This window comes from Sarcophilus harrisii, chromosome 2 (genome assembly GCF_902635505.1).
Source record: "Sarcophilus harrisii chromosome 2, mSarHar1.11, whole genome shotgun sequence".
In the NCBI taxonomy this organism is placed as follows: Eukaryota; Metazoa; Chordata; class Mammalia; order Dasyuromorphia; family Dasyuridae; genus Sarcophilus; species Sarcophilus harrisii.
Window position 1 is genome coordinate 106,613,460 of NC_045427.1, and position 18,174 is coordinate 106,631,633.

The following is an 18,174-nucleotide window of genomic DNA, read 5'->3' on the forward strand; positions in this document are numbered from 1 at the left end:
TGAACTGTTAGACCTTTTACTTTTTTCGCTGAGAAAGATGTATTTGTACCAGATTAGAAAAGCTAAACTGTTTCTTTACATTGAATAATCAGCCTGTCATGACAAATCTATCTCCTTCTGCATGAGTAGGTGCCAGTTTGACTAGCTTCTTTTAGGCTCACACTGGGTTTTAAGCTGGATCCATGTGCATGACTGGCAGTGCGTTTGTTGGGCCAGATCTAAGGAGCCAGAGAGCGTTCAGCTCCTTTTTGCCTACAAAAGAGCAGCCAGACAACCAGCAAGAGGCCTTGGATGTAACACAAGGTGATACTTACTTAGTCAGCCATGCTTTTTTTCTTGTAGTTTTTTTAAACTACGAAGTTATCAATTTCCAAAAAAAAAATTAAATTATCAAAAAAATCTCTTTTCAAGATTTGAATTCTTTTAGTCCTAATGAGTTAACTTTAAATTTCCCTTATAAAATAATTATTCTTGAAATCCTAAAATATTTCTTTTTCACATTGTAAGTAATAGATGCTCAATAAAATTTTATGAACTGATGAAACTTGTTAGTGGTCTATAATGTTAATTTTTCAGATTTCAGGTCTAAGTTGACCCACCTGACACATAAATTGATTTTTTTTTTAAGAATACTTTGTTTTGTGTAATGTATTGGTCAGCAGCAAGTCAAAAATATGTGTTCCGATTTAAATATTTACCATATCTTGGAACATGAAGAGCACATGTAGAAAAATGGGGAGTTTTAAGAGCTAAAGAATCCAGTGAAATTGGTTTATTGAAAGTAGAGCATAGTAATGAAAAATCTAAAGTTTTTTTTGTTACTTTCTCTTCATTGTCTGCTTGAGTATTAGAATATAGTTCTTAAAAGATCCAAAGAATCATTTTAGAATTCACTTTTTTGTTTATTTCACTACATGTGTGTTTTTTAACAAATCTAAAACTTGATTAAGTAAATAACTACAGAAATAAGTGTAATCCTCAAAGTTGACCAAAGAATTAATCTGACCAGATGGGGCAAACTTGAGAAAGATTTTGACTTTCCACTCTGTTTTGCCACAAGAAAGGCTGATTTTTTTTTTCTTTGTTTGTTAGAAAGGCAGAGATCAGAACATCCCCAGAGAAATGAGCAGGTGTGGGCATTTATAAGCATGTCTGCTTATATTACAAGCCAGCATAAGAAAAGTTTGAAATGGTTAGAAAAGATCAGCTAAACAGTTTTAATGTTTCATCCTAAATCCTATTTACTTAAACAAGAGCTGATCAAGCTGGAAGTAAAAATCTAGTCTAACCAAATCTTTAAAGATCTTGTAATTTAATTTTTTTTTTATTATACTTCTGTGTTCTGTAGCATGTGAATAGAATAGGTACATTTTAGTAATCCTTGCCTCTGGACAAGCACAGAATTCTCTCTTTTTCTTTTGGCTAATGGCTAATAACAGAGCCTTGCTTCCTGTCTGATGATGAAAGGGTGGCCGTCAAGTTCTTTTTCTTAGCTCCTACTATGTAATCGAGGCATTTCATGAGCAATTTGGAAAGAAGAATCATGTGAACTGTTAGCAGTGTTAAGTAAAGTCATAGTCTCTTTTTGTTTTGAGATGGATTAGAATTTATTTGGGTTCTTTATTCTTCATGTATGAAACTCAACAAAATTACATGCTGACATTATTTGAAGTTATATGAAAAGAAGTGTTTTTGCTAAACTTAATTCCATGTATATTTACCTGTATACATTTCTCAAAGACTCCGCCTCTGTTTTATGTTTTTTTAAACTAAATCTGCAGCAAACATCAAATACTATTGAAAGGACACTCTTGGGGTAGGTAGTGTTCTCTGTAGCTACAATGACAGTTTCTCATGTTCTAATTCACCTTCACAAATCCATAGCATCGTTCTGGACTAAAGTAATGTCAGTCATTGACGTTTTCGGCAAGTACAAAAAGGACCCCCTATGGCAGCCATTTTTAGTTGTTTCTTAAGATCCAAAGACTGCTGAAAGAACAATTGGATAAAGTTGAGGATTGGAGAAGCTTGATTTTCTTGTTCCTGTGAAATGAAACTCTAGTTCTTTTTCTTCCCCTTCTCCTTAAAAGCAAAAGTCTGTTAGGGGGTTGTAGCTGTGTCAAAGCCGCTGGGATGCCACTGCTGATCACTTTAATTACTACGACTAAGGAGGATAAAATTAAAAGTAGCACCATTGAAGCAGTGGAAGAAAGCTTGCCGAGATGTCGGTGAACTGTGAAATATAAAAATTGCATACCAATACATTTTTATGGGAGGGAAACAAGGAATTACATTACTCATTCTTGGGGAGTTTGTCCTATAATGGTGAAGTTTTCCTTGTGCCTAGCAGATTTTTTAATTTCAAAAAAACAGGCTAAAACTTTTAAATTTTTATACATTCACAAATGTAGTATGTTTATAAGAAAAATTATTATCTTTCATTGTTATTAGTTCATCAGTTCTAGATTTCATATACATACATACAACTGCAAATACTTTTAGAAACTAGTTAGGGAAAATAAATGTAATTATTACAAATGAAAATGATATAATTTTAGAATCCTATATAAATCTTAAGGTCTGGTATGTCTTAAGTCCATGTCTTAAAATAGGTCTGGTATTATGCCATGGAAAGACCTTACTCCTTGCTAAGAATGTTGGTCATGAAGAAAAAGTTTAAATGGGTATGACATACCCAGCAGTTTTCTGGAAACTAATATAAGTTCCTGGACATGAGTTTTTCAACCATCCATAATATCAATATATACAATTTTGTTTCTTTTTGCCATTTAACTACCCTCAATGTTCAAAGTGACTGTACCATAAAGAGGAATTCATCAGAAGTGGGTAGCCCATTACAATAGTTCTCTGTTTACAAATATAAAAATGAATAATCTGGATTTTTAAAAATCCAAATGCTCTTTCAGAAAAAAGTTATTTGATTAGTAGTGATTATAATTCTTCTAGTAACAAAATTAAATTGAAAATGGTGGTAGAAGGGGCAGTCTTGCTAGGAATCTGGTTGCTTACATCAATTTGTTTTGTGGTTTAGACTAGTCCTTAATAAACAGAAAAAGACACATTTTATGAAGCTAATGCTCTAAATAATAGAAAGAATCAGAATATTAACTTGGCAATAATTTTAGTCCATTCAGAAGTAATAGATGTTTGTTGTAGACTAAGTATGAAAACGAGATAAGTCCATTAAAAATTAGCTTTTAAAAATAGTCTTTCTTTAATCTCAAAACAACAACAAAAATTTGATTTTTTGGTCCCCTGGACTAAATGAGAAAGTGAATTAGTGTTTCTGATTTATATAGGATTCTAAAATTATGTCATTTTCATTTGTAATAATTACATTTATTTTCCCTAACTAGTTTCTAAAAGTATTTGCAGTTGTATGTATGTACATACACACACGCAGTTTTTCTCCTGTTTAGACATTAATAAACAAATGAGGTGCAAATCTGAATTGCTGCCTTTTTATAAGAGAATAATATTGAGCTTGATCTGTTTTTCTTCTGAGGTTGTCAAAATAGATATAAGATATGTAGTTAATGTTCTAAGAAGTATCATCAGATATATACATAAAATTAAATATATATTTTACTGGTTGTGTGGGCACAGTAGAAAGTGAAATTAACACAATTCCTCTGGTCTCCTTTCTGAATCAGGTATTTATTCACTCATGGACATTTTAATATTTGAAGAATACCAACTTGATTATTACTTTGAATGGCCATTAAATTTAACATAATCCAATTTTAAAATACTTTATGGCACTGAAAAATCCTAGATTTCTTGAGGTATTTCTGTAAGAAATAGTCAAATGAAACCATTTTAATTGTGATGAACCTTGGAAGTTAAGAAAATTGTCAAATAGAATTCATTAAATTAAAATGTATATTTAATTAGTATAATAATAGCAAACATTTCCAAATTATACTTTTAACAAATACTTCCCCCCCCCCCCCAAGTTGGCTGTTCTGTCTTGAGGGAAGGTAAGAAGTGAGAAAACAAACATTGCAGATATGCTATTCCACTGGAGAGCTCTTGGCCCAAGCAAAATTGTCTCTGTAGTGTTAGGACATTAGGAGAAAAGTAAACCAAGGCAATCTGATAGGGAACTAGATTCTGTCAGTCAGGCTCAAGATTTGGTGCTGTGTCCACGTACTTTGTTTACTGTAGGGTTTTATGAGTTGTAACCTGCCCATGCAGGCTGTTAATGAGGCTAAATCTTGCTGCTAAGAGAATTGAATTACAGCACACCTCTGGGCTAATGGTTATAAACAGAAAGTCCCATTAGGGCTGCTTTCTGATTCGTTCATTTGCATTTTTCTATTGTATGAAGAACAATGATGAGTAAATAGGTACAAACAAACAATTTACATGGAAATGGATAAAATGTAGCTAATTAGGATTTAGTGTTGGTTTTATTAATGATTGCCCAAGCTAAGTAGCACTCTGTAGAAACCTTTGCAGATGGAAAGTGTTCTCTTCCCTCTCCCCCTGCCTTTTTTTTTTTTTTTTTTTTTTTGGTTGGGGGGAGTGGTTGAAGCATGGAATGATGTTTACATGTCCCTTATAAGAATAGATTCCCATTTCAATTTCAAAAAGACACAGTAATTTATTTCATTCAAATTCTGTTAAGATTATCCATGATTACTACATCTTAGTTTAATTAATGAAATTCTAGGTTTACATGTATCTTTTATTGCCTATATAATGAAATTAATTTGAAATTTGATACCTGGAGTAAACTATCAGTTTTCATTAGTGTTTTCAGATTTTTTAAGTTTGAGATATAAATTTAGCATATTCTTCAGTTTATCATGTAATTTGATGCTCTTATTTAAAAACCTGAATTTCTGTTTCTCCTATTTTTCCCAGATTTAAAAATACCACTTTAAAGCTATGTGTTACAATTTTTTACTTTTTATGATGCTTCCTCTTGCTCTACCCCCATCTCTACTACTCTACTGGCTCTTACTGTAGTTATCCTGTAGTTTCTTTCCTTTCTACCATTCTCCTCCTTTCACCTAAATAATAAAAGGAAGGCAGTATGGTACAGCATCTAAAGATTATTATGAATCAAGATATCTTAATTCTAGTACCCACTTTGCCACTATATCTGGTGCTACTACAGCTACCTGTACAGGCAAGTCTCTTAATTTTTCTGGACCTAAATTTCGTTTGCAAAATGAATGTATTAGTTTAAATGGTTAAGTGAGTAAGGTTAAATGAAGGTTCCTTTCAGCTCTAAATTTATGATACTAGATATGGTCTCAGTTTCTTTATAAAGTAATGATGTTTGACTCAGATGATTTCTTAGTGATTCCTTCAACCTCTAAGATATGTTGTTAGAAGTTATGAGTGTGCCCTTAGAAAAAATTGGAAGGTTGTCCCAGGAGAAAATATCTAACTTACCAGCAATCAAGTACTCATTTTGGCATTCAATTTATCCTTGACCAATTCCCTACTGATTTTTCCTGCTGATACCCCCAAAAATAAAAAGGGACCAAAAGGATTTAATTGAAGGAATATATACAAAACAGTCACAAAAGAGGCAAAAATGCCTCTTTTAACAAAGGTGCCTCTTTGGTCCATAGTTGTACTATTTTGCTGCACTAGGAATACCTTTCCTTTTCTCTCAGTTTCATTTGAAACCCACATAAACAATGGAGGTTCTTTATCCCAAGACTGACAAGGGGAAGTGACAGCTCCATCTCCCCTCAGGGTTCTAAATGTACCTTTAAGGGGCAGCTTGTCTTTCTGATGCTAAGCCTGAACTCTCATTTTGGTGATGTGTTTTTTTTTCCTAACATATATTTACTAGTTATATTTGGTATATACTACCTGACAGTGAGAGTGCCCCAATATCACTTTATCAATATTAATTAACTTTTACAAGCACATTTACTAAAAAGATATAGCAAGAACCAAAGCAAAAAAAAAAAAAAAATCCAACAACAACAACAACAGTCATCATCTCCAAATCTAGAGAGGAGCATACCCTCCCTTGACTAACTGTCGCTGGAAGTTGAGGGTGAGGAGAATGGTGGGAGATGGGTTCCAACTTAAAGCAGCTAATACAAAGCATTCCCCCCACCAGTTCACTGCCAGATGCGGCACTGCCATTGAAGGAGTCAATCTCTGGCTTCCGGGCATGGTGCAGCCCTTGGCTCACGAGGTGGCCCATTGCTTGCGGGTCCAGCACATAGCTCCTCCAGGCTGTCTTTCCTTCCACCAGGCAAGCCTTTGTCTCCAAAAGGGCCACCTCCTGTTTTTATCTTCTTTCCTTTGGTACTATGCCTTGGGAGACTTCAAAGAGTCAAAAAAACAGAAAATAGTACTTTTTTAAAAAATCAGTGTGTCTGGGATGGGAAAAATGGGGTGGGGGGAATCAGAAGAGTATGGGGAAGCTGTTTACATTCTCCTCAAATTGCAGCTAAAACCAGCCCTGATAGGCCAAAATGAACGTGCTAATCCTAAAGTAAGCACAAATTAGTCTGGGGATTGGAAAGGAGAGAAAGTCCTGACAGTTTTACTCTCATAACGGCTCTCCAATACCCCTTTTTTCCTCTTCTGGCACTGCCACCAGCCTGCTACAGACCTTCCTCTCCTCACCCCTAGACTGTTGCAGTGATTTGCTGGTTGGTGTTCTTCTAAAAGTCTCTTCTTCACTCACCTGTCAAAATGATCTTATTCAAGGCCAGGTCTGCCCAGGTCACCCCCTTATTCAAATAACTCCACTTGTTCCCTTTTACCTCCAAGATCAAATGTAAAATCTTTTATTTGGGGTTCAGATCCCTTCATAATCTGCCTTTCCTCCCTTTCCAGTCTTCTTACTCTTTAATCCCCTTTATATACCCCAGGATAGAGTGCCACTGGCCTTCTTGCTGTTTCCCACACAAGACACTCCCATCTCATGTAATTTTCACTGGCTGTCTCCCATGCTTGAAATTCTTTTCCTCCTCATCTTCACCTCCTGGCTTCCCTGGCTTCATTTAAGTTCCTGCGAAAAGCCCATCTTCTAGAAGAAGCTTTTCCCCTACCCTCTTTAATGCTTGTGCTTTTTCTCTATTTCTTATCTCCATTTTATCCTGTATATCTTGTTTGTCTATAGTTTTCATGCTGTCTCCCTCCTAGACAATAAGCTTCTTGAGAAGATAGACAACTGTTTTGTTTTTCCCTTTGTTTCCTCAGCAGAACTTAGCGCAATATATGGCAAATGATAGATGCTTAATAAATGTTTGACTGATGGAGTTCTCTTGACAAGAACATGATAGGGTGAATGCTTTGTTGCAGCCACTTTAAATTTGAACCCACACACTCCACTGACTGAGATGATAGAGGTATTAAGTAAAATCCACGCATTTTTAGGGGTGGTGATGGGAGGAGACATTTTTAGGGGGTTGGTTCTTGCTATATCTTTTCAGTAAAGTATCCCTTTATAAAAAGCTAATTTAGGTTAATTGATTGAATGATATTTTGGGACATTTTATTCACTGGGTCAGTCAGTGATAGAGGAAGATGGTAAATATAATTGTATAATTGGTACATTGCTGTTAGGGAAGACATATCAGAATCAGGGTTCAAACAGCATAGCATTAGCATAATACCCAGCCTCCTTGTGATACAGTAAGATGGCAGCAGTAGTGACAAAAGATGTTGGTGCTGGATTGACAGGGACAGTTTGTGGTAGTGTTACATGAAATTAAAATTCCTAGGGGATAAAAGGGAAAACATTGTGAACACCAGATTTTAAAAGTTTCACTATAGGTCTGCTATTGCTTTAAGTTCATTAACCATTAAACAGGTTAAAGGAAAAATGGTTAAAGATAACATATTTTCAATCAATTGTACCTCCCTCCTATTAAACTGCACTATTCCATGCTTGCTAAAGATGTAATCAAGACTGCCCTGGCAGGCTCCAAACTGCAACACAGTCCTGGGAAAGAGGACTGAGCAACTACAGCTACCTTAGCTTGGCCAAACTGGGCCGCCACCACATCCAGTACAATCATTTAATTGAGAGAGGCTCTAGAATATGTACAACATGCTATAGTTTTCACAGCTGCTCTAATAGAAGTGAAATCGAACTTTTATTCTTTGTCTTTTGGCTTATTTCAGATGTGTATTATCGAATCTATCTATACATAAACTAATATGACTTGTAGCTATGATAATTACTTTAGTCATTCCCCAAATGAAAAATATTAAAATCCAACAATAACCCTCATCTGAAGGAGTGAGTTGCATTCAGCAAATACCTAATTTCATCTGAGTTGGTTTTGGGGAAAGAGTTTTTGTAACATATTGATTTAGTGCAGATTCTTGGTAGGAGGCATTATTATACATAAAACATTTTGGTATATATATCTATAATAGAACTCATGTAAAAATTTATCTCTGGCATAAAAAAAGACATCCCAATGCTCAGGTTTGACCCTTGAGGGAAGAGGAAGTGATGCCTTCAGGCTTTTGAAAACCTGAAGGGTCATTTTGAGGAATAACTGGGACTAGGGCCCCTTCATTGTTTAATTTTCTCCCTTCTCCCCTAACAGCAGAACAATGAATGGGTCTTGTCCAAAAAAGCCTGCAACTCTTTCCTCTTTTTTTTCCCTTAGTTTGCTGACAAATTACATGTTTATCAGTAGCTATTAGCCATTCACTCCCTCTGGGTTAAGTTTGTTGTTTTCCCTCTACTAGTGATAACATCATTCAAACCCATCGCTCTTCTGAAACTCCCCTATTACCATTGAGGGCACCACCATTCTTGCAGTCACCAGATTCACAACCTTGAAGTCTTCTTTGACTCAACAGCCTTCATCAGACCATGGATTAGTTGCCAAATCTCTACAATTCCACCTCTACTATCTCGGTTATCTGTTTCTTTCTATTCTAGTCAATCACCATCACCTTTCAGGTCTCTTGTCTAGACTATCTCCATATCCTCTTAAATGTTCTCCTACCTGAGATCTCTTCCCTCCACAATACATACTTTACATAACTGCTCAGATGATATTCCTAAACACAGTTTTGGCCATACTGCTCAGATGATATTCCTAAACACAGTTTTGGCCATATCATTCCTCTCTTTCGTCAATCTGGCTTCACTCTACATGTAGGATTAAATATCTTTTATAACCTGGTTTGGATTTACTTTTCTGGCTATTTAACAAATTACACTTTTCCCTCACTCTGATCCAAACTGGCCATCTTGCTTCTCATACACAACATTCAGTTTCCAATCTTCCAGCTTCTATACCAGATATCCCCCATGTTTAGAACACTCTCCTTTTTTAGGTCCATCTCTTAGAATCCTTAACTCCCTACACAGTTTAGCTCCAATGCCACCTCCTTAGATGAGGAGGATCCTCGAGGCCTCCCTTTTAATGGCTACTAACTCCCCTCCAAAATTACTTTGTACATATTCCCATTATATGTGTGTGTCTTCATTCTGTCCTCTGGCTAAACATAAACTCCTTAATTAGCAAGGACTATTTCATTTTTGTTTCTGTGTCACTAAACTTAACACAGGGTTTAGAACATAGTAGATATTTTTTAAAATGCTTGTCAATTTAGTGTCTCCCCTCTCACCAGTCTCTTCAGTTCCTTACGTATTACTTTTGCCTTTAATATCCTTATTGAAACTTATTTTCTTAAAGGTTATCAGTGGCCTTCTATCCAACCACCAGTATCTCAAAGTTGGTAGGATGTTGAACTTGGAGTTCAGAGACACTCGAGTGTGAATCTCACCTCCAGTATTTGTATCTGTGAGACCAGACAAGTCACTTAACCTCTCAGAACCTTGGTTTCCTTCTCCGCAAAATTAGGATAATAATATCCCTGGTGGCTACCTCACAGGATTATTATGTATGTAAAGTGCATTGCAAACTTAATACACCATATGAGTGTTGATTCTTGCTCTGATAGCAACCTTCAGGATCATTCCCAGAATTGGACACTCCCAGTTACCAGTTGAAATCCTAAATGTTGCTCCCCTCAGGATTTTTGGCCCTATCTTTGAGGGTTCAGGATCTGTAGGTTTGTTCTCAAGATTGTGAGGGTTTTAGTACTATCAGTCATGATCCTTCATCAGTGTTGTACACATTGATTATAAGCCAATAATGTGTTAGCTTTTACGAAAAGGTATTTACTAAAGCAATACAGTAAGAATATGTGGGAGTTCATTCTTCCACTGCATACGTAGTGTACTTATATTGAATAAGCTCGAGCTTAAAGGCACATATATAGCAAAGTTGTACCCTTAAAATCTTGACACTAGGATGCCTTTTCTTGCTCTGTTGTGTCTTCATGAAAATCTCTTTAGGTGTAAAGAAGGGAAAAGGGGCATTTTGTTCATTGAGGATGGGGTGAAGAACATTGCATTTTACCTTACATTGTTGTCATTAACAATAATATTAATACTTATATTTCTGCAATATTTGACGCTATTGAATACATCTTGAAATATTCCCATTTCTTGGCTTCTGTGACACCACATCATCCTAATTCTCTTCAAATATCTTTCTCATGAATTCTTCTTTGTCCCTACTCCACCCCCAATACTAGACTTCCACATTTAGAGTCTTCTTTCTTTGTCCTCTTTCCTTTAGTGATCTCATCCACTGAAATTTCAGGTGTCATATCTATACAAAAAACTGCCAGTCCTGAATGTTTCACTTTCTCCCCAGCTTTAGTGGCCACTTATATATTGAATTCAATACATCTCATTCATGGTCTCATAGAACGCAGATGTAAAGCATCCACTCCACACCATCAAACCAGCCTTCCCTGGATTCCCAATCCAGCACCAATTTTCCCTATAATCCAACTTCTAAACTTCAGGCATCTTTACTTCCTCACTCCCCACATCAAATAACCAAATTATACCAGTTCCACTGTTACAATATTGCTCCTACCCATCCACTCTTCTTTTCCCACTGCTACTACATCATCCAGATACTCATTACCTTTCATGTGGACTATTGTAATTAACTCCTAACCTTCCTTACATCTAGTTTCGTCCCCTGAATCCATATTATTAACAGCTGCCAGCTTACTGTTCTTAAAACAATCACTTTTCTGCTCAAAAATCTTTTATCATTTCTCCATTGCCAAATGAATAAAATTCAAATGCTTTAACCCAGTATTCATATCTGCCAAAATGTGATCCCAAATATTTGCAGCTTTGCCTTCCATTGCTCTTTTTTTTTTTAATAGCTTTTTATTTACAAGTTATATGCATGGGTAATTTTATAGCATTGACAATTGCTAAACCTTTTGTTCCAATTTTACCCTCCTCCCCACCCCCTCTTCTAGATGGCAGGATGACCAATACATGTTAAATATGTTAAAGTATAAATTAATTACAAAGTAAGCATATATGTCCAAACCGTTATTTTGCTGTATAAAAAGAATTGGACTTTGAAATAGTGTACAATTAGCCTGCAAAGGAAATAAAAAATGCAGGTGGACAAAAATATAGGGATTGGGAATTCTATGTAATGGTTCTTAGTCATCTCCCAGAATTCTTTCTCTGGGCGTAGCTGGTTCAGTTCATTACTGCTCCATTGGAACTGATTTGGTTCATCTCATTGTTGAAGAGGGCCACAAGTGGCCACGTCCACTAGAATTGATCGTCATATAGTATTGTTGTTGAAGTATATAATGATCTCCTAGTCCTGTTCATTTCACTCAGCATCAGTTCATGTAAGTCTCTCCAGGCCTTTCTGAAATCATCCTGCTGGTCATTTCTTACCAAACAATAATATTCCATAATATTCATATACCACAATTTATTCAGCCATTCTCCAATTGATGGGCATCCATTCATTTTACAGTTTCTTGCCACTATGAAGAGGGCTCTCACAAACATTCGTGCACATACAGGTCCTTTTCCCTTCTGTAGTATCTCTTTGGTATATAAGCCCAGTAGTAATACTGCTGGATCAAAGGATATTCACAGTTTGATAACTTTTTGAGCATAGTTCCAAATCGCTCTCCAGAATGGTTGGATGTATTCACAATTCCACCAACAATGTATCAGTGTCCCTGTTTTCCCACATCCCCTCCAACATTCTGCATTATCTTTCCCTGTCATTCTAGCCAGTCTGACAGGTATGTAGTGGTATCTCAGAGTTGTCTTAATTTGCATTTCTCTGATTAATAATGACTTGGAGCATCTTTTCATATGACTAGAAATAGTTTCAATTTCTTCATCTGAGAATTGTCTGTTCATATCCTTTGACCATTTATCAATTGGAAAATGGCTTGATTTCTTATAAATTAGAGTCACTTCTCTATATATTTTGGAAATGGGGCCTTTATCAGAACCTTTGACTGTAAAAATGTTTTCCCAGTTTATTGCTTCCCTTCTAATCTTGTCTGTATTAATTTTGTTTGTACAAAAACTTTTCAACTTGATATAATCAAAATTTTCTATTTTGTGATCAATAATGATCTCTAGTTCTTCTTTGATCATAAATTCCTTCCTCTTCCACAGGTCTGAGAGGTAAAGTATCCTGTGTTCCTCTAATTTATTAATAATTTCAATCTTTATGCCTAGGTCATCAACCCATTTTTACCATATCTTGGTGTACGGTGTTAAGTGTGGGTCAATGCCTAGTTTCCCCCATACTAGTTTCCAATTTTCCCAGCAATTTTTTTCAAACAGTGAGTTCTTATCCCCAAAGCTGGGGTCTTTGGGTTTGTCAAACATTAGAGTATTAAAGTTATTGACTGTTTTGTCCTTTGAACCTAACCTATTCCACTGATCAACTAATCTATTTCTTAGCCAATATCAAATAGTTTTGGTAACTGCTGCTTTATAATATAATTTTAGATCTGGTATAGGTAGGCCACCTTCATTTGATTTGTTTTTCCTTAATTCTCTTGAAATTCTTGTTCTTTTGTTCTTCCATATGAACTTTGTTGTTATTTTTTCTAGGTCATTAAAATAGTTTTTTGGGATTCTGATTCTTCCATTGCTCTTCTATACTTCTCTGGACATTGATTAGTTCCTATTCCACCCCCTCTGCCCCGCCCCAAACACCTCACATTTTACTGCATCCATGTTTTTGTACCTGCTGCTCCACTCTCTCCCATTCGTTTCCTATTGAAATCCCATGCATTCTTCCAAAATCAAGTTACAATAATAAATTTTGAAGCCTTCCTTAATTGTCTAGCTGAGAGACCTTTCCCTCTTCTACATTAATTCCGAATTTTATGTCTTTCTTTTGGTATTTAACAATTCTACTTTATATTTCTTTTATTTGTGTTATTGTTTTATCTCCTCTCTGAGATTATAAATTTATCCTTCAGCATTCTGTAATACAGCCAAACTGTCATTCTGCTTCTTCTTCATTCATAACATATCCATCTCCTATCTCTGTTCCTTTGTACTGACCATCCCGTGGAATCCCCTCTCTGCATTTAAGATATAATTCAAGCACTTAATCTATCTCTACCTTAGTTTCCTCATCTGTAAATTAAGGGTAATAATAGCACTTTTCTCACAAGGTTACAGTGAGAGATTAAATGAACTCCTAGCACAGTGCTTAGCATGTCACTGTTTAATAAATAATTGCTATTGATTGAAGATAAAGGCCCATGTTTTACTCATTTTAGTACCTTCTATATCCCCTATCTTGAAATCTATAAATATTTATTGAGCAAATCAATGTTTTGTATTTTTAAATCAGAAGCTTTGATAGATTCTATCTTCTCAACTAACAGACCTTGAATTTGTTGTAACTTAAATATTACTTTAGTTTTAAAAGGGTTTTACACAACTCATAAACTGAATATTTACTATCCTATGTAACAATTGATACTCCCCATTTTGCCTCACAAAAGCTGTCAATTTCTTTTATTTGGTAAATATTATATTACAAGATTGTGAACACTTATGTTTTTATTAACAGTTGGCAGGTTAAATCCTATGCTTAAAGGACAAAAATATTAATTCTATTCCTATATCATGGATCTTTTCTATACCTGTGATTCAATTTATGAAAACACTGATTTAACGTGGCAGTAAATCTTCTTAAATATAATTCCTAATCATTTTCTAAGTGATATACGTTACCAGAGAGTTACTTTAAAAAACTCAAAATGTTTTTAAATGACTATTTTAATACAGTAATTTTTAATGGTTAAAAAAAATCTGATTCTGGGATGTCTTTAAAAATTGTGTGACACCTAACTGATATGGAGCATCCTATTTATAATGTGGGCCAAGCACCATGCTGTAAACCAGTTACTATCATGATGATCAGATTGAGAATGAAATTGCATTTCTGTCAATTACTGAGTTGGCAACTGTTCAATATATCTTAGCAGCAAGATGAAGAGCGACGTCGGCAGCTGAGAGAGCGAGCTCGTCAGCTAATAGCAGAAGCTCGATCTGGAGTGAAGATGTCAGAACTTCCCAGCTATAGTGAAATAGCTGCAGAAAAGTTGAAAGAAAGGTCAAAGGCATCTGGAGGTGAGTTAAAGAAGGTTGTATCATATTCCAGTAACAAACTAAAAATCCATGTTAGAGCTTTTGGGATGTTACTTTTATTCATACCTCAGAATGTTATAACAGGTGTGTAAGGATGTGAAGTGGACATTTCTATCAGAAAACCCAGAAAATGAGAAGAGGGTTTTTATATTTTCAAACTTTACTGTTTTAATGCTCAGTAGTCCAAAAACACAATGTTCATTGGTAAAAACATTCATAGTTTATATGAGCTGTTTTATAGTTTAGGCCAGAATGATATCACATTGATTATTACATGATTATTTTATAGAAAACCCAAATAAAACTTGAAACATTCAGGAGTACACGTGACCTTTTTGCTGGCAAACTTTTAAAGAAAGGTTTTTTTGTTTGTTTGTTTTTACTTTTGGCATATTTTTACAAAGGATAACCTAGAATCATTTTTTTGGCCATTAAAATATTTTCATTATAGCATATTATATGGGAGCAATAGTCACTGAACCCATTTCTTTGATACATATCACTTGCATATAGTTTGTAATATAATATTTCAATCCTGATTCAAAATGTCACTAAAAGTTGTATTCTTTCCAATAATACTTGCTAAAGCAATATGGAATATAATTCAGAATCTGGTCAAAATCTGAATACCAGTCTCATTTAGTCTTCTTATTCTCTGATGCCATCTTAATGTTACAAAAAATATATCAAGCTTATTGGAATAAGGACTAGTTTTCATCTAGCCTCACAGTCATTATTAAATCCAGTATATATTATTTTAACTATTCATTATTAAAGAGAACTTTATCTGATAATGTTCAGTTCCACCTATGTTTGATTTGGAATTCCTTACCTTATTGATCCAAGAGGGATAGAATGCTTGGAAGGATTGTATTTTTCTATCAATATATCCCATATATATCTAATAAAAATGATGCCAAAATACTCCTTGTTTTAAGCTAATCTCAGAATGCTGAGATCATTCCAAAGAGTAGGCAAGTATGGATTAGAATGAGGAGTTAGGGATTGAAACCTGGGTAAGATGTTTCTAAGTTAAAGGAAATGTTTCTTCAAAGCAAGCTAAAGCTGTAGGGCACAAATAATAATTCTTTGAAAAGAGTTCACACTATTTGCTCCTATTGCTTCTACTCTTGGTTGATTCTATATATTAAATGCCTCTGTTGGCTGAGAAATTTCAGCTAAATGCCTATAGTGCCCAAACCCTCCTTTCATTAAATTTGAAAGCTCCTTCTGCAAATAATCTTGTATCTGTCACTTTATTCCCTTTAGAATTTTTATATCTTGATGAGTTACAACCTTCATCTTATTGCTTCATAAAGATTATAAATCTAGTTTCTTGAACTCTCCTGAATAAGTAAGATCTTTGAACTCTTATCATTCCAGGTTACTACTGTACCTTCACCATTTCTCCATCATTTTATAGCAAATTTATTACCAGACCGCTTGCAACTTTTCACAAATAAGATTTTATTTCTCTCCAACCAGGAAATTTTCCTTTTATTTATATTTAATAAAGAAATTTCATTTGATATGCTAATAATTCATTCTGTATATAAAATATTCTGAAGATATGTTTTAGATCTATTTACTGATTTTCTTTTATAGGCTCAATTCTCATCTTTTAGGAAAGTTCTTCCATATTTCTCGCTTATACCTTCCTTGTACTGCCAATGTAGATTTCCTTCAAAATTCCAAAAAGCATTATAGTATAGTAGCAAAGGTGAGGACATGAAACCCAGTGATGTAATTTTTTTAAGGTTATGATTAGATAAGTGTTCTATTTTAACCAAAAAAAAATGCTTATATATTTATAGTTAGTAATAAATTGAATATTGAGTATATAATGGAGTAGTTAGTAGTCTAGAAAGAGATGTTGGCTGCACAGGCAAGTCAGCTCCTCTAATCTCATCCTGACTCCCCAAACTCAAAACTAGTTTAGCCCACCATGCTAGTCTGGATAAGCAGCTAAAGCTATTTTGTCTAAGACCAAATGGAAAGGTCTGTGCCTTTCCTGACTAAAGAAAGCAAAGACCATGGACTGGTCCTCCTTAGTTTTCCCCCAAAAGTACAAAGAAAACCTAGTATCATATGTGGCCTAGACTGGTGATCAGCATTAGAGTTATGGGAGCTGAGAACCAGGAGAGTATTCCCAGCATCAACTGTGAGGAAGAGAGAATAGATGAAACATGAAGTTTGCCTTTTTGAAGATTCTATATCAGTTAGCCTAAGGGATGCTTACTTCTCTAGCAGATATTGAGCATTAGAAGACAGCAGATTCTGTCTTGTAACCAGGCTTAACTTTGAATGCAATAGCATCATTTTCTCTCATTCACTGAACCCTCTCCTTCATTCTCTTCATTGGGAAGAGCAGTTCAGACTAGAAAGGGTCTTGCCAGGAGAAACTTTGAAAAAGAGAAAAGATTGGTGGACCACCAAAAGAAATCTTTTTTCTTTAGTTAAATTTTCTGAAATTCCACCAAGCTGAGATTTATTTAGGTACTTCCAAAAGAGAAATACCTAAGTTGGGTATTGGACTTATCTAAAATTATGACATAAATTTGTTTAATTAAATTGTCTTTCCTTCTAAATCTACCTGTAATCAGGTCACATAAGTGAATGGGAATTATGAGCTTTGAACCTTTAGTACAGTGGTTCTTAACCTGTTTTATGTCATGGAACCCTTGTCAGAATAATGTTTTTGAATGCATAAAATAAAATCTATCATCACAAGAGAAACTAATTTTGTTGAAATACAGTTAGAAAAAAAACTTTTAAAACAATTTTGTGATTAAAGACCCCTATGTTAGGGGGATTTGGCTTTCTCAGGATTAGGTGAGAGAACAAACTTATTGATAAACAAAACTACCCCCCCACACACAAGCTGAATAATGTAATTAAAAATGTCTTTTCCATTTATCTTTCATCACTTTACTTCAGCAATGACTATGAACTGCTTTTATAAGAATATAACAGTATAATGATGGTTTATCAGAAGCACAAATTAGTGGTCTATTTAGACCACCAATATTAACACATCATAAAAGAAAAAGATTGAACTAGAAAACTTCTGTATGCTTCATTCCAATGGATAATATGTCATTTAGACAAGGTATAGGTGTGTGTATATATATATATATATATATATATATCTCAGCATCTTAGAGGGAGCAGTAGTGGCTATCAGACCAATTGTCCATGAGGCACTCTTTCAAAAGTTTACAACTATCCCTCCTGCCTTGATATGAACAAAGTCACATTGTAAATTGATCTTTTAGAATTTTAGATTGGAGAAATATCCTTAAATTCATTTAGTTTCTCCCTCATTTTTTATACTGCTAAAGAAACACATAAAGGTCCAGAACGAATCAACAATATTTCAACTCACTCATTTTACAAATGAGGAAACTGAGGTCCAGAGAAGTGAACCAACTCTCCCCAAGTCCTGGATGTTGAGAGTAAAAGCATAAGGACACAGATCTGTCTCCACTTTAATAGGCAAAGCTAATAGAAAAATGCAGAGAATTCTTACCAAATTCTTCCATAGTTTATTCTATGTGCTTTGACCAAAGGTTTCAAGGTCCTTGCAGTCAGTTATAGTGGGACTCTGAAAAAAACACTATCTCTAACATAGACCATTTTGCCAAGAATCCATTATTTTGTTT

The 18,174-nt window shown here is 34.8% G+C and overlaps 1 protein-coding gene across 14 annotated transcripts in view; it reads left to right on the plus strand.

Annotated features, from left to right (window-relative positions):
• Positions 1–18,174, plus strand: part of EHBP1 (EH domain binding protein 1) — a 444,659-nt gene that overhangs the window by 346,345 nt on the left and 80,140 nt on the right. For all 14 annotated transcript variants that reach the window (XM_031950538.1, XM_031950539.1, XM_031950541.1 and 11 more), the window contains one exon: positions 14,347–14,494. In XM_031950538.1, coding sequence (XP_031806398.1) covers positions 14,347–14,494 — 148 coding nt within the window. The remainder of the gene's footprint in view (positions 1–14,346; positions 14,495–18,174) is intronic.